At 46.0% G+C, this 22,328-nt stretch overlaps 1 protein-coding gene across 5 annotated transcripts in view; it reads left to right on the top strand.

Moving 5' to 3' along the window:
- LOC147619794 (microtubule-associated protein RP/EB family member 1A-like) overlaps positions 1–22,328 on the top strand; it is a 55,380-nt gene that overhangs the window by 14,164 nt on the left and 18,888 nt on the right. For 3 of the 5 annotated variants that reach the window (XM_086825631.1, XM_086825630.1, XM_086825634.1), the window contains 2 exons: positions 21,915–21,983; positions 22,067–22,153. In XM_086825631.1, coding sequence (XP_086681757.1) covers positions 21,915–21,983; positions 22,067–22,153 — 156 coding nt within the window. The remainder of the gene's footprint in view (positions 1–21,914; positions 21,984–22,066; positions 22,154–22,328) is intronic. The other 2 variants (XM_086825632.1, XM_086825633.1) reach the window with 1 other exon arrangement.

The raw sequence follows: 22,328 nt of genomic DNA, 5'->3' as shown, positions 1-22,328 counted from the left end.
GCCATACAAAAGGGTCCGAAAGGACACCAGAAATGGGCAGAAACTGGGGATGAATGTGCTAACACCCCCTCTCAGTACCAGATGCTGACCAAACTACAAGAAGCCGAAGAAGTCGTCCTCTGTCAAAGACAAAAGAATGCAGCAACAACAGGTATCAAGAAAGCTCCACAAGCAATCTCCACAACAACTCCGCTACAAAAGTAACAGAACAAGTTGCCAGGTACACTCTTCCTCTAGAAGAGATGTAGGTTGAAACCGATCCCGTCAAGTGGGAAAGACTCCGTTGGACACCCACACGCTTAATAGCACAACTTTAAAACCACAAATTTGAAATGGACAACTTAATACAACTTGAAATTGAAATGAATTGAAATGGAAAGATGGACACCAGCACTGGGGCCGGAACGGGCCGACACCCCCTCAATATATGATATATTTATTGGGAGTATTTAATGAATACAATGCTCCATGGGTTCCAAGAACCAGATAATGTCCATGTACATATGAAAACAGTACCAAACAAATAGACTCGAAGTCGAATTTCGAAGTAGATGCTCGAAGCAAAGTGACCACTAGCGTGGTCCAGTCTCTACGGTCCTGTGCTTTCACTGGACTCCGCGGAGAGCGCCTCACTAGTGTTCCGAGACCACGCACAAACAGGCGCTCTCGCACTAATGCCTGGCTCTCCCGATCTCAGCACCTTTGGACCGTGGTTCTCCAATAAAGCTTGGACAACCCGGCACCGAACGGGTGTTGGCCGAGCGGGATGAATCCCTTATTAGATTTAAACATAAAATACTTTACTTAAATTTGAAATTCACTTACTTGTAGATGGCTGAGGAGGTCCAATACCCATGTGTACAGTCACATAAAAGAGACACCGAGAAGAAGCCACTTGAAGAAAGAAAACACCGCCTATGGAAAGGAAGTGCAACCACCTGTTGTGCTGGACAAAGCCTGCCTTCTTGCTGAGGAGTTTGTCTTGCTACAGCCGCCTAGTGATGCAGCTGTCGGGTGAAGTACACAAACGAAAGGAGAGGATTGTGTAGTTGCCAACTGAAAATAGCCTCCTGCTGTAGGCACAGCCGCCTGAGAGAGAAAAGAAACCGCCGAGTATAGAAGAGGCACGTGGTTGCTGTGCACAGCTACTTGGCTGCAGCCTGCGAGAAGATGGCCTGATGGGGCACGCACACGATCGCCTGAGCCCGCTCAGTAAGTAACACGTCAAGCAGGCAAACACACAAATACATGTCATGCGAAAATAGTTTCAAACATGCAAAATATGTGTGCATGTGCAAATAGTAACATGGACATATCTCCCATTCATGGAACAAGTACAAAATATCTGTCGGCACAAAACTGGCACGACATAAAAACATAAAAACCTGGTCTTCCTATGGAGTGACAGTCCCATAGGTAAGACACAGTTCCAGGCACGAGTCTCCCTATGGTGTGACAGTCCCATAGGCAAAACATGGCACGAATACTGGCTCTTCCATGGCGTGACAATCCCATGGGTCGAACACAGTCTAGGTCATACACGGGTGGCACTGGTCTGGCTCCCGTCCATACGACACCATCCTGCTAACACACGGGTGGCACCAGTCTGGCTCCCGTCCATGTCAGCAAAATATTGGCCTCTTCACACGAGACACCGGCCTGGCCTCAAGTGAACGAGACGCAAAAACTGGAGATGGACCAAATGGTCGGCCAATTGGTGACATCCCTCCGGGCTTCTAAAGAGTTGACCTCAACTAGATATGCCTGCAACAACTGTGGATAATCAACAAAATAGTCTTCATTTACCCACTTGGCATCAATAGGCAAATAATTCTTAAACTTCACAAGGTATCTCCTGGAAAGCTTTCCTGCAGGTAGCTTTCTCTCCTTGTGAAAAACAATCTGTTCTGGCTGGAGGATTTCCTCAAGCTCTTTAATCTCTGGCGGATCTTCTGTGACAGGCTCATCAGGATCTGGCCCCACATATTTCCGAAATAGACTCACATGAAAAGCATTGTGAATCTTCCAATGACTAGGTAAAGCAAGCCTGTAGGACACTTCATTGATCTTGTGAATCACCTTGAAGGGTCCATAATAGCGAGGAGAAAGCTTAGGATATGATCCTTCTCGTCCTGGCCTTTTCCGAAGCCTAGCCTTCTCGAATTTCAGCAATACCCAATCACCTTCTTTGACTTCCATGTCCCTTCTATGCTTGTCAGCAGCCATTTTATGCTTATCCTGAGATCTTGCAATGGCTGTCCGCACCTGACCAAAGGCAACATCCAAGTCACGAACATATTCATCAGCTGCAAAAATCTCATCCTTTGTTCGAAGGATAGGTGGCAAGACCACTCTGCCATAAATAATCTCAAACGGAGCCTTTCCAGTGGAAGCATGGATCGTATTGTTATAGGCAAACTCAACAAGTGGAAGATACTTCTCCCATGCACTCTTTTGATCTGCCACATAACATTTCAACAAATCCAACACGGCTGAATTTGCAGCTTCACTTTGGCCATCCGTTTGGGGATGATAAGCTGATGAAAACTCAAGTTTAGTACCCATATTATCAAACAAAGTCCTCCAAAATAGGCTTGTAGTCCTGGGATCTCTATCCCCAACAATGGATTTAGGCATACCATGATGCTTGAAAATATTAGCAAGAAAAAGCTTTACCATATGATCAGCTTTGATGGTTTTCTTGACGGGCAAGAAGTGAGCTTGCTTGCTAAACCTGTCCACAATAGTCCAAATAGCATCATTCCCATGCTGGGATCTAGGCAAATCCATAATAAAATCCATCGTGATACTTTCCCAAGGTTGCGAGGGAATAGGTAATGGCTGAAGCAAACCTGGAGGCTTTTGCCTGTCAAATTTCACCTTTTGGCAAGTAATACATGCACGCACATAAGCCTCAATGTCTTTACGCATGGTTGGCCAAAAGAAATACCTCTGAATCATGCGAGTAGTAGGCATAATACCTCTATGACCAGCATAAGGTGGGGTGTGACATTCGTCCATAACCTTTGGACGCAAATCCTTCACCACACATAGGCAATTATCCTTCATGAGATAACCCTCGTTGATAACATAAGAGGCATGTGAATGACCAGCCATCAAATCAGTCCATATATGGCAAAAATCAGCATCCAAATGATACAAGTCTCTCATAGCAGATAGATCTCCATGAGAGGCCACTGAGATTGTAGCAACATAAGGCCTCCTAGATAGTGCATCGGCCACTACATTTTTCTTTCCTGGAGTATGCACAATCTGAAAATGAAACATGGAAATAAAGTTTGCCATTCTCATCTGCTTCTCTGAAAGCTTGGTTTGAGATAGAAAGTATCTCAAGCTTTGATGATCTGTCTTGACTACAAATTCAGCCCCAAGAAGGTAATGTTTCCAAATCTTTAAGGCATGAATTACAGCCAAGAGCTCTTTCTCATAGATATCCATATGAAGCTCAGCATCATGCAAACGACGGCTCTCGTATGCAACTGCATGCCCTTCTTGATTTAGGACAGCTCCTATGCAATTACCACAAGCATCACATTCAACCACGAATGACTTGTGCAAGTCAGGAACAATCAATACTGGACCACATATGATTGCATGCTTGAGCTGCAAGAAAGCATCATGTTCCTTTGAAGTCCATTTGAAAGCAGTTTTCTTCTTCGTGAGATCATGTAGAGGAGTGGCAATCATAGCAAAATGCCTTATGAAACGCCTGTAGTACGAACAGAATCCCAGAAAACTACGTACTTGATGTACGTTTTGCAATTCGGGCCAATTCTGAATAGTCTCTATCTTTGTAGGATCCATTGTAACTCCATCCTTGGATACAATATGTCCCAGATAATGAATCTCTGAAAGAAAAAACTCACTTTTCTTGGCATTGACGAAAAGTTTATGCTTCCGCAACTCTTCGAACACTGTGACCAAATGAGTTCTGTGTTCCTGCTCATTCTTGGAGAAAACCAAGATATCATCAAAGAAGACTCCTGTAAACTTGCGATGGGGTCGGAATATCCTATCCATCATACGATTAAAAGTAGCAAGAGCATTGGTGAGACCAAAAGGCATCACCAAGAATTCATATAATCCGAAGGCTGTCCTATCTTGTGGCACCACGTGTATCTGGTGATAACCACTCTTCAAATCAAGTCTGCTAAAGCAAGCTGAACCATCAAGCTTATCCAAGATATCATCAATACGTGGAATAGGAAATCTGTTCTTGATGGTAAGCTTGTTCAAAGCTCTATAGTCCACACACATACGGAATGATCCGTCCTTCTTTTGAACAAGAAGCACAAGAGAGCAGTAAGGTGAGGAACTGGGCTGAACCAAACCTTTCTCTAAAAGCTCGTTTACCTGCTTCATGAATTCTTCTTGTTGTGCAGCACTCACTCGGTATGCGGGTTTGTTAGGTGGAGAACTACCTGGCACAAGATCTATACGGTGATCTTCGGGCCTTTGCGGAGGTAATTCACCTGGCAACGAGTCAGCAAAACAGTCTTTGAATGCATTAAGAAAATTCAGCCTATCATTAGACATAGCATCCATATTTTGATGATTTGGCACAAGACTATCACGCACAAAAACCAAGTACGCTGAAAGACTCTTTTTCATTGCTTTATTAATTTGGATGTGTGATACAACTGGGATGGAATCCCCTTCTTTGCCAGCATCAATAAAATGCATGCGGCCTTTATGCATAAAAGAAATCATATTGGACTTGTAGTCTTTGCGGGGCTCAAGCCTATGGTGCCACGGCTTGCCCAACAATACATCACATCTGTTCAGTGGAGCAACTAAGAAATGCTCATTATCAAGGTAGCCCTGTATATGGATGCGCAACTTCCCAATCAAAGGGGTAACCTGCACCTCTTTACCAATAAATGCAGCTTCGGCTTCAATCTGAGGTCCCATGTTTGCAACCTCAATTCCTAATGCAGCTGCCATTTGCATAGAGATGAAATTATCAGTTGCACAGTCATCAAACATGAAGAGTGCAGGCTGATCCTTGATATGCCCCCAAGCCTTGCAAACCATACGCTCTTTTGCATCATGACCTGTATTACCTTGCACATCAGGAACTGCATGAACATTTGCTTTGGTGTGCTTGTCCTCGTGCTTTGGTTTGCGATCTGGGCATTGCCGAAACATGTGGTCTTTGCTACCACAAGAAAAGCATTTTCCATCCTTAGCATATTGCTCTCTTTGCTCCGGAGTTAAGCCGAATTTGTTCTTTCTTGGGCCCTGTTCTTTAGATGTGTTATTTTCAGCTTTACCACCCTTGTAAGGCTCCCGGAAGTTCTTTTTAGGTGGCTGTCCACCCTTTTGCTGATTTGGGACAGCCTTGTCTTTTCCCTTGGAACCTCCTTGATCCTGCTTAATCTTGAGCACCAATTGCTGCACCCTTTTGCTGATTTGGGACAGCCTTGTCTTTTCCCTTGGAACCTCCTTGATCCTGCTTAATCTTGAGCACCAATTGCTCCGTAGCAAGAGCAGAAGCTGCGAGTTGTTGCAACGTATGTTTCGGGTGCAATTCAATACCCGATCGATATGCTGGTTGTGCAGTCCAGAACGAAACTTCCTCTTTCTTTCATCCTCAGTGATTTGCATGAAGGGAGTCACTTCCACACTTTCCAGAATTTGTTAACATACTATTGCACACTTTCATTATCTCTTTGTTCCAGCTTGTCCCACTTTTGAGTGAGAGTTTGCTCTGCATTTGGTGGCAAGAACTGAGCATAAAATCTATCCTTGAATTCCTTCCAAGTAGAGATGGGATCCTTGGTGATCTTTTCAGTGATCCACCAATGAGCAGCAGTCCCTTTCAAAAACATGCTAGCATGGCGCACCTTTGACTTTTCTGTGAAATCCTCATCGCTAAAAGCAATGTCGAACTGTGCCACAAATGCTAATACCTTAGAAGCATCACGTTCACCATGAAAAGCATCAAATTTAACAGATTTGTCACCTGCTTTGAATTCCTTGAGCTTCCTGGCATGAGGCTCATGGTCTTCTCTTTTTCTTTTCCCCTTGTCCAACGGGGCAGCCCTATCTGCATGGGCTCCATGGGCCGTCATAGAAGTTTCATGGAGCGCACGGTGGCATGTGCTCCACGAACTCGAAACTCAGATGCATGTCACTTAGCTGCATATGGCATTGTCTCTCCATGAGACAACTCAGAAGGCAAAATTTTCCTAGAAGTAGACCTGTCACACCATGAGATACATGTCTTGCATGCATGTGACTTTCATGCCCTCCATGAGCACTAGCATACATATATCTGTCAGGCTTTATGCCTTGTGGAGAAGATGCATGTCGAGAGGTGACTGTCACCTCTTCCTTTTGCATAAAAGATTTCAGCCTTTGAGATGCGGGATTTCCATGCTTCAAACGAGGTGGATTTCTGAATTTCAGCTCTCCGTCATCCCCCTCTTTGATATCACCTTTGAACTCCCTTGGTTTCTTGCCCACTTCATGAGCCATTGATTCAAAAGTTACATCTACCATTGCATCAGCCTTCCTGGCTTCAATAGCACTTTGCAGATGGGGATCTTCATGCAAAAACTTTAACTCTTGCTCTTGAGCCTGCAAAAGTTTTCTCATATGTTCCATTTCAGCCTTCATAGCATCAGGCTCTTGTTCAAGCATAACTGTCTTTCCTGGAGACAGTTGACCCTTTGATTCACTATCAATAACCCTTTCAAGGGGCTTGTTTCTACCTCGCAGGGCATTAGACCCACGAGAGGCACTAGATGGACCCCTCGAATTTGGCACTTCCAAAGGGTTGCCTTGGCTGTCCATTGTGTTTTAAGTTTGCTAAAAGCGGGACGTCCAGTACACAGGTTCATTTCCCCACTAGGAAGAGGGAAACAACCGTGCTCTGATACCAATGAAACCGATCCCGTCAAGTGGGAAAGACTCCGTTGGACACCCACACGCTTAATAGCACAACTTTAAAACCACAAATTTGAAATGGACAACTTAATACAACTTGAAATTGAAATGAAATGAAATGGAAAGATGGACACCAGCACTGGGGCCGGAACGGGCCGACCCCCCCTCAATATATGATATATTTATTGGGAGTATTTAATGAATACAATGCTCCATGGGTTCCAAGAACCAGATAATGTCCATGTACATATGAAAACAGTACCAAACAAATAGACTCGAAGTCGAATTTCGAAGTAGATGCTCGAAGCAAAGTGACCACTAGCGTGGTCCAGTCTCTACGGTCCTGTGCTTTCACTGGACTCCGCGGAGAGCGCCTCACTAGTGTTCCGAGACCACGCACAAACAGGCGCTCTCGCACTAATGCTTGGCTCTCCCGATCTCAGCACCTTTGGACCGTGGTTCTCCAATAAAGCTTGGACAACCCGGCACCGAACGGGTGTTGGCCGAGCGGGATGAATCCCTTATTAGATTTAAACATAAAATACTTTACTTAAATTTGAAATTCACTTACTTGTAGATGGCTGAGGAAGTCCAATACCCATGTGTACAGTCACATAAAAGAGACACCGAGAAGAAGCCACTTGAAGAAAGAAAACACCGCCTATGGAAAGGAAGTGCAACCACCTGTTGTGCTGGACAAAGCCTGCCTTCTTGCTGAGGAGTTTGTCTTGCTACAGCCGCCTAGTGATGCAGCTGTCGGGTGAAGTACACAAACGAAAGGAGAGGATTGTGTAGTTGCCAACTGAAAATAGCCTCCTGCTGTAGGCACAGCCGCCTGAGAGAGAAAAGAAACCGCCGAGTATAGAAGAGGCACGTGGTTGCTGTGCACAGCTACTTGGCTGCAGCCTGCGAGAAGATGGCTTGATGGGGCACGCACACGATCGCCTGAGGGTCTGCTAGCTGGAAAACTGGCGCACAGCCACCTAGAGAAAGGTTGCCTGGCTGCTGTACACAGGCGCAGCCCACCTGTAAGAGGGTAGAAGCAGTCGCATGTAGGAAGTAGAAACAGCCGCCTGTAGGGAGGTGAAAGCAACCACCTGCAGTCAGCGCTAGCCGCCTGTAGAAGAGGAGGCACAGCCAGCAGCAGAGGAAACAGAAGCAGTCGCCTTCATGAAAACGTGCGCCAGAGAGAGGGAGAGTCGTCGGTTGTCTCACGTAAGGTAGAAGCGATTCATGCCCACGCTTGAAAGGGAACATTTTTTTTAAATAAAATTTAGAGTGGAGTTTTCTCTAGTGATTTCCACGCTTGCATGTGGGGGACTAGTGTGAGTAGGTGACCATGCCCACCCCCACACTCACTTAAGTGGGGCTCCCCACCTTGGCCCCTAAGTGAGTGCCCAAAGGGGGTGCCCACTTTTAAGTGTGTGTGAACATTAAACCTTATAAAATAAAAGGTTAGAATATGAAACATTAAAACAACATGTGCGATATACTTACCACCTGTTCACATGCACTAAAACTCGTCAGAATACAGAACAGACTTCATGACTCACTGGCAGGCGTCCCCGCTCAGTAAGTAACACGTCAAGCAGGCAAACACACAAATACATGTCATGCGAAAATAGTTTCAAACATACAAAATATGTGTGCATGTGCAAATAGTAACATGGACATATCTCCCATTCATGGAACAAGTACAAAATATCTGTCGGCACAAAACTGGCACGACATAAAAACATAAAAACCTGGTCTTCCTATGGAGTGACAGTCCCATAGGTAAGACACAGTTCCAGGCACGAGTCTCCCTATGGTGTGACAGTCCCATAGGCAAAACACGGCACGAATACTGGCTCTTCCATGGCGTGACAATCCCATGGGTCGAACACAGTCTAGGTCATACACAGGTGGCACTGGTCTGGCTCCCGTCCATACGACACTATCCTGCTAACACACGGGTGGCACCAGTCTGGCTCCCGTCCATGTCAGCAAAATATTGGCCTCTTCACACGAGACACCGGCCTGGCCTCAAGTGAACGAGACGCAAAAACTGGAGATGGACCAAATGGTCGGCCAATTGGTGACATAGGTTGCATCATGCTGCTCCAAATATTGGTGCCAAACCCAAATGAAAACACAGTGTCACAAGAATCCGTAGAAGCCTGTAGCTCCAAGAAGATAATACCCTTAAAAGAAATAGAGTCCATCTGCTCCAACTCTGTACCAAGAGTAGCCAAATGCTGTACAATAGCACCCTCCTTGAAGGTCGGCATCGCCAGATGTAAGAACTCAACTGCCCCCTCTGAAAATTGATGTCGGGACTTCACAAGCCCAACCAAATCCAAATCCCAATCCTTCAATCCTTGGAAGTACCACTGTGCCTTAGGCACGGTCACGGACACACCTGACCACAATCCAGAATCCTCACACAGAGTAAGGGAAAGAGAAACATTCACAGTAGTGGTAATTGAAGTAGTAGTAGCCTCCTCAATAGCATCACACAGCGTTGAAGCTGGCTTCTCCATAGAAGGTAAAGGGACCAGCAACACATCCTGGTCACTGGGTGACGAAGAAAGAGTCAGAGGCGAAGCAATAGGAGACAAATCCCCCTCAGAAGCTGTGAGTAAAGATAACCCACTGTCTTCCTCAAAAACATTACCAGAGATATCATCTCGGCAAGGAGAAGTATGCACAGAAACCGAAGGCAAGGCAACAGGGGAAACAAACTCCTCAGATGCAGTGAGCAAAACTAGCCCACTATCCTTCAGTGCTGCAGGAACATCTCCAAAAGAAGTATCCATAAGATCACTGGCTGCATAGCACCCAGAAGTAGAAGCCATCTGCCGATCACTGGCATCACCATACAGGTCACAAAACAGCTGCCACACATAGAAAGTAGAAGCATCATCAGGAGCATAGATGAAGTGTCGAAGAACCGAATCCTGACAATTTAGGAGGAGAAAGCCATAGATCTATCCGTTAGTCTTCCTCCACCGACACACATCCTCCGCAGAGGCAAGGTTCGGCAAGCACCGATTCTTGTACGAGAGAAACTCCATCAAACCATACTCCCTGAGAATAGAAGTAACCTGCAACTTCCATGACTGAAAGTTACCACCATCCAACTTGTTTGCCTCATCTAGGAAATAACAAGGAAGTGGTATGGGAGCCAAATCTGAAGCTGTCAACATTGATCCAATCAATAGTACCAACCCTCAGAAGATAGAACTGTCTAAATCAGAAAACGCTGATGTAGGTCCCTTCCTCCCACCAAAACACAACCCTAAGAGGCTGGACAGCACCTGAAAAACCTCCTGTAGCAAAAAACGCAGAAGCTTATGTCGATTGTACCTCCAACCTTGAGGTCACCAGAAGAGGGAAGCAAAAAATGCGGATTTGATTAGAGAGAAAAGGCAGCCACACAGGGCTTGAGAATATGCTGTAAGAGGGTGCAAGAGGGAAAGGCAACAACAAGGACACTAGCTTGGGCTCTCCTCAAAAAAACGCACAATCTCAGAAGAAGAAGTGTCCTCCACAGGTACCAAGGGTGCCACCAAAGCCCGAAACACCACAAACCCCCTCTACAAAAGGGAATGACCACCGGACAGGAAAACGCAGCTAGAAAAGGGCTGCTGTCCTGAAAAAACAGGCTGCCTATGTCCAAACTCCACGTGGAATGAAACGCTGATGAAAAGTTACCTTCTGGCTGCAAGGGATGAAGCCAAACTGAAGGAGATCCAACCAGCAGAAGCTGTCCAGAAAACACAGCAACAAAGAGGCTGCAAATCTGAGAAAAACGCAGAGGAGAGGGTGCTGAAAATAGGGCTGAATCTGGGGCAGCAGAGGAGTCGCTGAACCGGGAGCGATGATACCATGAAAGAGTGCACAGAGCGGAAGCAAAGTGGCACTAGAGTGTGCTGAATAGAGAGTGCAAGAGAGAGAGAGAGATATGGAGCAACTATGCTGAATATACCGAAGCAAAACAGTCCCAAGCAAGAGACACTAGAAGTCTCATAAGTGAGGGAGCAAAATATGTACAAGATTGAATGAGAAATGAGAGGCCAGCACCACCTATTTATAGGTGAGGTATGCTGGCCGACTGGAGCAGATGAGTTGGCCGACTGGTAAAATACCAAAAGGGTTGGAAAAAATCCCAGAAAAATATGGAAAAAAGGGGTGGCCAGCCCACAATCAAGGGCCATACAAAAGGAACCAAAAGGACACCAGAAATGGGCAGAAACTGGGGATGAATGTGCTAACATATTCCACATGAACTTGAGAAGGTACTTGAATTCAGGGAAAGGAAACTTCGTAATCGCTTAATCCCTGAGGTTAATATTAAGTGGAAAGACAGGGAAATCGAGGATTCGACTTGGGAGTCAGTTGAGAACGTTCAGCGCAGGTTTCCTTCTTTTCATTGCAAGAGTGCAATGTTTTGAGAGAGGAGAAGTATGTTATGTGCACATCATGTGCATATACTAGGAGGCTAACCCACCCTAGGCATGTGAGCATGCTCTAGTGGGACTAGGGTTAGGCCTAAACTTGGTTTGAGGTTAGGGTCAGGCAACAAAGGGTCACACATGGAAATGGAAGGCCAAGAATTACTCTGGAAATGGAAGGTCAAGAGTCACTTTGGAAATGGAGAGTCAAGAGTCACTCGAGAGCTCTCCAATATAATAGGGGCATGGGGCACTCTTAAGGGATGTTCTCTTGTGTAGAGCATTGTATCTACTCTCTTGCCATTTCATAGAGCTATGTGCTGCTGGATTGAAGACTTACCTATTGGTGGTATGGGAAACCAAGGTTAGGAATGTGGTTCTTCATTATATTGATGTGTGCACCCTTGGGCTTAGGGGTGGTCGGGTGGATGAGTATATGCCTGGATTATGTATGTTTATGCATAGTGATTAGCTAGAGAGATCTTTTGGAACAGTTAGATTCTATCACCAAGGGGGTGTCATGTGCACAGTGTGTATCTACCGTGTGCTACACGCACGCAAGACTAGTTTCGAGGCTTGGGGAAGCTTGGAACTAGACAGGTTGATTGACGAGCTGAGTTAGGGAAATACTAACGGGCGGGTATCCAAGTATGGACGGGCGGGCGCCCAAGTGTGGACACCCGATGACCGGCCAAGAGCCTATAAAAGGGTGGCCAAGGTTTGTTATTGGGATATAGAGAGTCTCGCGAGTTTGTGAGAGCTCTATGGTCTTGGAGCCTGGATCTAGTGCAGACGTGCACCTGCTTTACGCAGCCGAGGCCGGCAGCAGTCCCAAGGCCCGCGAGGGCAGCTTCGTGGCGGTATGGGACATCGCGAGGAGGAGATTGGTTGGTACGTCATCCTAGTTAGCTCAGCTCGTGGCTCGGTGGGGATAGCCAAGTCTGTGGGCTTGCCCACGGCTGTCATGGTTGGGAGGTGAGTCAGGCTTGCACCCCCTTGTTGTTTGTTTGTTCATTTGTTTGCAGGTTTCGAGTCTCGAACCAAGATCGATCACGAGGGGATCCATGGGGATTTGACAGTGGTATCAGAGCATACCTCGTGAACGAGCAAGTCGGTAGGTAGAGAAGAAGAGGTCGAAGAAAGGTATGTGTTAAAAAGCTTGCTGTTTTTTCTGTGCATATTGCTGTTTTCAGAACCACGTACCCTCTTTGTGATGTCGACCCAAGAATCGGAGTTGGAGCCCCTTGTGGAACGCGAAGGCTTGCCGGCTACGGAAGGTACCGATGCCGATCTTTTTGACGATTTTGTGTCAAAATCAGATTTACCAGGAGTTCAAAGTAGCTCTCGAAGCTTCTTCGACGGAACGTCAGGCACAAATCGCAGCTCAGATGCAAGCTTTGCAGAACTCCATTGCTCTATTGACCACTACCCTCTCTACTTTCTCGGGTATGGATACCTTGGCTTCAGCTTTAGGTCCCAACATTACTCCGGAACCGTTCGGGGGCGAGCAAAAGCAGCGCACCAAGGAGATCGTGGACACTTGGCTACATAAGTGGCAAGTTCACTTTCAGTTTCATCCATATGATGATGGAAAGAAGATCCAGTTAGCAGCAGGTTTTCTGTCCGGCAAAGCTTTGCTTTGGTCGAAGGAACTCAACCCTAAGCCAACGACTTGGGCACAATTCGAAGACGTCTTCAAGAAAGAATTCCACAAGAAAGAGGATGATTATGATGTTGTTGCCCGGTTTTCAGCTTTGACCATGACCTCTCCGCACCTCACTTATGAGGTCTACCTCCAGAAGTTTCGTGACTTGCAGATGAAAGCTACAAAGATGGATCCCACTACTCTTTTGGGGTTTTTCGTAGCTGGTTTACCAGACTCGTACCGTTTATAGTTTAAAAATAACAAATGTAAAACATTGGACAAGGCCATTCATTCAGCTCGTATCTATGATGATACGATGGTCTCTTCCAAGTCGAAACCCGTTACCGAGCAGGGGAACAAGCATAAAAGGAAGTTCTCCGCACCTATGGCTAACACGATAGAAGGAAAGTCTTCGGACCAACCTTCGAAGAGTTCCAGTTCGACACCAGCGAAGAAGAAACGACTCCTTAGGGCTTTAAAGCTCAAGAAGGAAGGACGTTGTTTTATCTGCGAAGAAAAAGCCTAAAGAACACATGCGTAACGAGTGCCCAAAGCAAAAGGGTACCAAGGCAAACGCAGGACCCAAGCCAAAGGCAGCTAACTAGTTGTCTTTGACAGGTACGTCAATTACTGTACTTTCTCGCCCTAGTACTTGTTCTGATTGTCTGTTCAATTCTAAGGTATTTGGCTTGCATGATCTTCTCTGAGTTTATGGAGAAGTGAATGGCCATGAAATTCACATTCTTTTAGACCCTGGCAGTTCGCATAACTTTGTTAACTACAAACTTGTGCAGAAATTGAGTCTTGATACGACACTCAGCGACCATACCTATAAGGTACGCCTACCTGCGAGAAGGCAAGTTTGGGATCGCAAGGTGGAGATGCTTCCAATCCAGATTCAGGACTACAAAGATACTCTGGAATGCTATGTAATGCATCTGGAAAATGTAGACCTGTTATTAGGGATTGAGTGGTTTAAGACTCTTGAAGTCCAGATAGATTGGTCTAGTCATATTTTTTCTTTTCAGCATAAGGACACCAAGTATAGTATTTTAGGTGATTGTATTCATCCCTCTCAGGGACCTCTTGTAAATACAATTGATTTTGGAAATATAATGGATTCTTCTTTTTATACCGCTTTGCATTGTGTATTGATTCCACTTTCTTCTTTTCTCATCCCTTCCATGGATGTGAATAAAGTGTGTTTGAAAGCAAAGAATTACAGAAGATACTTGATTCGTTTCAAGACGTATTTCCTAAGGAACAGCCATCGGGTTTACCACTTGAACGGGCAGTAGATCATCGTATTGACTTGATCCCTGGTGCTCATCCTGTGAGTATTCCACCTTATAGGATGAGCCAAGCCGAGGAAGATGAGTTGGCTAAACAACTCGAAGATTATTTGAGGATGGGCCAGATCCGTCCAAGTAAATCACCTTGGGATGCACCTGTGTTGCTTAGGAGAAAGAAGGACAATACTTGGAGAATGTGTATAGATTACAAGAGATTGAACAAGCTGACCATTAAGAACCGTTATTCTCTCCCTAGATCAGATGACCTGATTGACGGTTAGCAGGAGCAAAATATTTCACGAAGATAGATTTACGTACTGGCTATCACCAGATACGTATTTATGAAAGGCATGTCGAAAGAACCGCCTTTCGGACTAGGTATGGCCATTACGAGTTTCTCGTATTACCTTTTGGGTTAACCAATGCTCCAGTCACTTTCCAGCAAATGATGAACGATCTTTTTCGTGAACATTTGGGGAAATTTGTGGTGGTGTTCCTGGATGATATTTTGATTTATAGTCGTACTCTTGAGGATCATGTCAGACACCTTACGATTGTCTTATCTATTTTAAGACAGAATCAACTATATGCTAAGTTAAGTAAATGTGAGTTCTTTATGACCGACATCATTTACTTGGGACACAAGATCACTAGAGATGGATTGAGCATTGACTATGACCGAGTTCAAAAGGTTCTGGACTGGTCTATACCACGAACAGTGAAACAACTTCGTTCTTTTCTCGGTTTTGTTGTTTTTCTTCGAAAATCTGTACGGGAGTACTCTCAGCTCACACTACCGATGACCGACTTATTGAAAGGTCGTGGACGTAAGTCAAATTAGCCTATCACTTGGAATAACGATTTGGATATGGCCTTCAGACTTTTGAAAGATAAAGTCAAGAAAGCACCTATCTTAGCATTGCCTGATCCTAGTTGGCCTTATGTTCTTGAAACTGATGCCAGTGACTATGCTATCGGGGCTGCTTTATTTCAAGATGGTAGACCGGTTGCTTTTGAAAGTAAAAAGCTAGACGACACTCAATCTTGTTGGCCAACCCTTGAGAAGGAGCTTTATGCTGTGATTCATGCTCTCAAGGTTTGGAGACATTATTTATATGGCTCCAAGTTTGTGGTATTGACTGATCATCAGTCAATCAAGTATGTGTGTGATGCGGATGATTTGAGAGGAAGGAAAGCTCGTTGGGCAGAGTTAATGCAAGATTTTGATTTTGAGATCCGTTATCGGAAAGGGTCCATGAATAGTATTACAGATGCGCTTAGTCGGATTAGAGAGGTGAATACTTTGTCGTTGACCGAGATTTCTACTGACTTATTTCAGTCATTGAGAGGGCTTTGCAGGACTGATAGTTATTTTGGTCCATTTTGGCAGAAGATCCAGGACGGGAGCTCATTGATTGACCAAGACTCGATGACTGAGCAGTCTACTATTCAGGCTGCAGGAGGCCAGTGGATGATTCGGAATGGTTTACTGTTCCGTAATGACAAAATTTGTGTACCACAGATCCAGAACATTAGGTCCAAGATTCTTAAGGAGTGTCACGACGCCCCTTCTGCTGGACACCCTGGGGTACATAGGACGTTATCATGAGTGAAACACACTTTTTATTGGCCAAAGATGAAAGGGTATGTAGAAGATTATGTTCTCAAGTGTCAGATTTGTCAGGCAAATAAAGCTGAACGCTTTAGACAGGCTGGTTGTTGTATCCTTTGCAAATCCCAGGTAATAAATGGAAAAGTATTCCATGGATTTTATTACCGGATTGCCAAGAACACATCAAGGCCACGATTCTATTTGGGTTGTGGTAGATCGCTTGACAAAAATGGCTAGATTTTTACCGACCCGGAAGACTATTACAGCTACGCAATTAGCACGGCAGTTTATCGAGCAATTATTTAGAATGTACGGGTTACCCCAGGACATAGTCAGTGATAGGGACTCTAAGTTTACGAGTGATTTTTGGAAACTTGTTTTTGAAAAGTTAGAAACAACTTTGAATTTGAGTTCCTCAGATCATCCTCAATCTGATTGCCAAACTGAAAGAGTGAATCAGATTTTGGAGGATATACTTCGAGCATATGTATCCAAAAGACAGAGTTCATGGGAGGATTATCTTCCTATGTTAGAATTTGCATATAACAGTACTAAGCATACGAGTACAGATTTTAGTCCTTTCATGCTTATGTATGGTTTTCAACCTAGATCACCTGTTACAGAAGGATTCTCAGGACTTCAGCATGATGCAGCACGTAATTTTTTGCAAGATATGCAGGAAATGTTACAAGTTGCAAAGGAATCTATTAGAAGTGCTCAAGACCGAGACAGGTTTTATTCTAATAGACATCGTTCACTGAGAGAGTTCTCTGAAGGAACGATGGTGTATTTGCGAGTTCCGAAAGATTCTGAGACTTTACGGACAGGTGGATCTCCAAAATTATCCCCTAGATACTGTGGACCATTTCGTGTTACACGATGGATTGGTTTAGTTGCTTATGAATTGGATTTGCCTTCTCATGTGAAAGTTCATCCTGTATTTCATGTCAGTAGACTTAAGGAAGTACTAGGTGGAGCAGATTAGTTAGTTACTCCTCAAGAAATTATAGATGTCGAGGACATGACATTTGTTCCGCACGAACCTGAAAAGATTCTTGGATTTCGTGAAAGAAGATTGCGTAACACGCTTATCACGGAATACAAGATTAAGTGGAAGGATCGTGTTGAGGAGGACGCTACATGGGAGACATTGACTACTCTTCAGAGAGATTACCCTGGCTTTTTAGTGAGCTCAGGAGTGAGCTCTTAGAGGAAGGGGAGTATGTCATGTGCACAGTGTGTATCTACCGTGTGCTACACGCACGCAAGACTAGTTTCGAGGCTTGGGGAAGCTTGGAACTAGGCAGGTTGATTGACGAGTTGAGTTAAGGAAATACTAACGGGCGGGCACCCAAGTATGGACGGGTGGGCGTCCAAGTGTGGACGCCCGATGACCGGCCAAGAGCCTATAAAAGGGTGGCCAAGGTTAGTTATTGGGATATAGAGAGTCTCGCGAGTTTGTGAGAGCTCTATGGTCTTGGAGCCTGGATCTAGTGTAGACGTGCACCTGCTTTACGCAGCCGAGGCCGGCAGCAGTCTCGAGGCCCGCGAGGGCAGCTTCGTGGCGGTATGGGACGTCGCGAGGAGGAGATTGGTCGGTACGTCATCCTAGTTAGCTCACCTCGTGGCTCGGTGGGGACAGCCAAGTCTGTGGGCTTGCCCACGGCTGTCATGGTTGGGAGGTGAGTCAGGCTTGCACCCCCTTGTTGTTTGTTTGTTCGTTTGTTTGCAGGTTTCGAGTCTCGAACCAAGATCGATCACGAGGGGATCCGTGAGGATTTGACAGGGGGGTTGCCCCAAACTCTGCCAAGACAATAGGGTGTGGTACCGACGGTTTTTCTTTTTTTCCCTGGAAAGAGATTCTTCTATTAGTTAAAAAATAGTAGCCCGAGGGCTAAATGTACATGCTCAGAACCCTCATAGGAGGCAAATAACTTTTTTTTTTTTTTTTTTTTTTTGTGGGAGGGGGAGGGGGGGTTCCCTCCATGGCTGGCCGCTCATGGAGGTAAAACTATCTCATACAAGGGGGGGAGGAAATAGCCACATTAGCAGCCTGTAATGCCAACTAATCTCCCCGGACCAATCAATGAGAAAGGAACCCGTGTACCATGTGCGCAGAAAGACCTCTCACCGTCTACACATGCGGTCCGACCCGTCTTGAAGCTTTCCCGACTAGCTGCAGAGGGTATGAATGATGTCAGTCCAAATGGAGCGGATGGACTCAGCTCGAGGGGTAAGGGTACCCTCAATGGCCTCACTGCAATGGGCTGCCATGTAACTATGCTGCTGATTATCTCCCACCTCGGAGTGGTGCCTGGGGGTCAAGGCTCTGCCGACTTGCCGAGGGTGGGGACTGTATCAATCCTGCAATGAGAGAGTCGGGCCTGCCTCCATGCTGCCCCCTAGAAAAGAGCGGGGCGGGCTTCAGTTACCTAGGCTACTCCCCCCTAGGTTATAGTATGTGGTGCAAACCGCACCGTCGTGAATAGGCGAAGGATCCTTTGCCAAACCTATTGTGCTTTGGGATAATCCCAAAAGCAGTGCTGTTGGGGTGGTTGCAACGAACGCACTGTGCCGGCCCGCCTCCAGTGGCCAACCAACGACAAAAAGGTTGCGGTGGGCTAATTGTCAGAGGAAGAGTGTGACCACTAAGCCGGTAGCTGACCCACAGCTATGCGTAGTGATCTGGCGTCACCAGGGTGCCACCAATCTGTGAATCTGGATCCTACAACCCATCCTGGCCATGTAATGGAAAAAGGGGGTGGTCGGGCTCTCCTGGCTCTGAAGGGGTCTTGCCACTCCCACTCGCTGGGATCCCACTGGATGCGGGTCAGAGGTCAGCTCTTCCAAAGCCATTAGGTTCCAGGAACTGTTGCGGGCCACTTTGGCTAGAGGTGGATCGATGTGCCACTGGTGATCATGAAAGCCAATAATCCTCATCCTCTCAAGGTATCCACCATTGTAGTCCTCTGAAGGGGAGAGGGTCAGCCAGCCCCGGGGACCAGAAAATGAGTGCGGCACCCCCATCAAAACCGAGGACTGCTACAGGAATATCATGGCGAGTGAGAGCGCCAACCCACTCCGAGGGGGAAGGATCCTAAAGAGGGAGGGGGGTGCGGTGGGGGCGCTACGTCGATGACGAGGGTAATCTGATTGCGGCCCCGGATCCCCCATGAGGCACCTGTCCTGTGTCTCTGAAGGGGGCCTCCTGAAGCTGCCCCACTTCCAACGACTGAGTGCGACCAGTGCTGAGGGGCCCCCATGCAATGTGAGAGCGAGTGCCCAAGGGGTGACCACTGGGCAACCTGAAGAGGAGGTTCCAAACCAAGGGCTGACGGAGTCTCTCCTTTTCAGAGGTCGGGGATAACTGAGTGAGGGCTGGGTTTAGGTGGACCCAAGCTATGATCAAATTGGCAGTGAAGTGGTCCTCGAAGGAGGAGCTGAGGCCGCGGACTCGGACCTCCTTGAAGATCCACCGCACACACTGGGGATCCAAGGTCCACCGAGAGATGGTCTGCGGTCCATATCCGAGCGAGGAGGAAAGCCTTCCAATGCCCACCCCCTGGCTGAACTCCTCAAACAACCAGCTTGCCCTAGAGGGCTCTGTACTAAATAGCTGGATCAACAATGCCAACCCACCACGATGAGGGGGCTGAATAATAAGCCATCTTGGCCCTAGCTAGACAGCCATCTGTCCCTGCCCAAAGAAAGTTCTGGATCAACCTCTGCACACCTGTCCTAGGCATGCCTTGGAGAACACCCACAACAAGAAGTAATGTAACACATGGTGGCCAAGAGCACCTGGTTGATCACCACCAAGTGAGGGAGATCCGAGCGGTACTCTAGTAAAGGAGCTTCTTCCGAGTGCTCAGAAGAAGAGGGGCATGCTGCTGCTCTGGTCGGATATCAATCCCAAATATCTGACCAGGATCCACTGAAAAGACTCAACTGGTCTCCAAGCCGGGATGGGTGAGGATCCAACCCAAAAACCCCAAGACTTATGCCACTTGATCTGAGCTTCTGACACTAGGCACAAGACCTCGATGGCTTGCACAAATCTTTGAAGCTTCCCTTTCTCTGCTGAAAGATAGGCGGTGGTATCGTCTATAAACTCAGAGTCTAGAAGCTCCTCGTGTGAATGGATGGGGAGCCGAAGACCTTGCAGCCCCGTCCCTTGGGCAGCCAAGAAGCTGCTGTAGCAATCTGTGTGTGGTCGAATGCAAGCCAGGTGCTCGCTGATCCTACCCTCAATGAAGGCCCACTCTTCTCTAGACCTGCTGTGGGCATACTCGAGCCTTGATCCCTCGCAATGCAGATAGCGGTATGCTGGTGATAGATGGACTGTCGGTGCCACATGTAGGAAAACAAACAAAACCACCTCCATGCTTGAAGAGTCCAGAGCTCCATCTTGCTTTCGGAGGCATGAGCCCCCTAACTCTATGCGAGCCAGTGGCCAAAGTGGGTGACAATATCAACAAGCAGTCCATCCCCGTCTTCCAAATGCCGAGAGAGGACGACTGCCTCAGTGTCTGAAACATGACTCCATAAGCCTCTTGATGGCAGGTGTGGCTATGGTGAGGGCATGTCATGTTGTTAGAGAATCTCATGGATCTATCTCTGTGTGGTGGAGATCCATGGTGGGGGCCACCTAGCACGCGAGAGAGAGAGAAAGAAAGAAAGTTATATTAATGTCCACGGGAGGCCGAATCCGACCTATGGGACAGATCAGGTACATCCATTTACATTCCAATTTCCACTCTGGGTATCGATGCCAAAGAGGCATAAAACTGAAAAAAAAATAACTCAAAATGAACTCTTAAGACTCTTAAGAGTTTAAATTACAATGGGTTCTATTGCATCTAGTTCGAAATTGAGGTTCAAAATAAAAATAGCTATATTTCATCCATGGATGGATTTGTTCTTGAGGGGGGTGGGGTACGGAATTCTTTAATGATTGCTTGTCCTCCTCTGTATATTGCCCATTTGCCAGTCTTTCTTGCTTCTTTAACTTTATTCAGCTCTGCCGATCTGTTCTTGAGTTGTAGTGGGGTGAGTTCATCAGCTATCCATACCTTTGTCCCTTGGAGAGACCTTGTTTGCTTCATCACTGCTATTTTCTCATTGTTGTCCATATAGGAGACTTTTGCCTGTGTACCCTTTACTATAATAGAGATAGGGTCTCCTAAGTCCACGAAGGGGACTACTTTGCTCAGTTGTGCTGTAAGTACATCTGTATCTAATATGTAGTCTTCTCGAAGCTCTTGAGCTATGTCTGCCCTATCCCAGCTTTGAGGAAGACCACCGACTCTGATTACCTTTTTGTTACTTTCCATTCGTTCCTTTTCTTTGACCGCTGATATGACTTCTTTAACAAAATCTTGTGAGTTAACTGAATTTACCTTTGAAACATGGTTTGTCGTTTCTGTTTGTAGTGTTGTAGGTATGGAGAGAGAGAGAGAGAGAGAGAGAGAGAGAGAGAGAGAGGGGTGGTGTGGAGAAAGAAAGATTTTATTAACGTTGTCTACTAAAGACCCGAAGGGTCTATGAGACCAAAATGATGTTACATGTGATCCTTGTGTAGACTGGATCTCAGAACACAAAAAACAGAAAGACACGGCCTGCATGTAGGTATCTGTGTGTACAATACTACAATGCAATAATACTCGAATAATGCATGATGACAAATCACAGAACATCACACAATAGTCGAACTAAAACATGTGCTAAAGCCTTTCTTTGCAAGCAAGCCTAAAAAAGATCCAACAGTGAGTTGGTACCATGGCCACTTTGCTTCAATGTTTACACCACATTGCATGGTCTACATTGTGCTCATTGGCTTGATATGTGCCTCTCCATAAATAACTGGTGGTCTGGTAGTTGTCGTACACTACACTGTTTGATCTCTTCAAAATTAGTTCTAACACTTGAGACACCTCTCTTTATATGACAGGTATTATGGTGTTAGGTTGTTCATTTTACATCTTTTTTCTCACTTAAAACCTTGTTATGGTTTTTAGGCAGCATCAGGGGCAGTTCAATGTCAGCTAATAGATGCTACCCATCCAGGAGTGGTTCCCATGCACAAGGTATACTTACAGTATTTACTTGGTCTCTCCAGAAAAGCATCTGGGCACATGCCACCTCCATAACTTCTAAATGTGTAACTCAGGTCAATTTTGATGCCAAGACAGAGTATGACAAGATACAAAACTACAAAGTGCTTCAAGATATATTCACCAAATTGAGACTAGATAAGGTAATATGCTTTCTGGTCAATGAAGAGATCTGGTAAAGCATTGTTACTTGTAGTTTCATGTCTCAAAAGCATTGAAAAATAAGGGTACTTTTATGGTTGCTTTTAGAGCGGCCGTTTTCTTTTATTCCTTTCCGTCCCTATGATCCTAGCTTTGATATTTTCCAGTACTGATGGC

This window comes from Cibotium barometz, chromosome 32 (assembly GCF_041138505.1).
Source record: "Cibotium barometz isolate CiBa-2024 chromosome 32, ASM4113850v1, whole genome shotgun sequence".
NCBI classification, from domain to species: Eukaryota; Viridiplantae; Streptophyta; class Polypodiopsida; order Cyatheales; family Cibotiaceae; genus Cibotium; species Cibotium barometz.
This window is presented reverse-complemented; position numbering and strand designations above follow the sequence as displayed.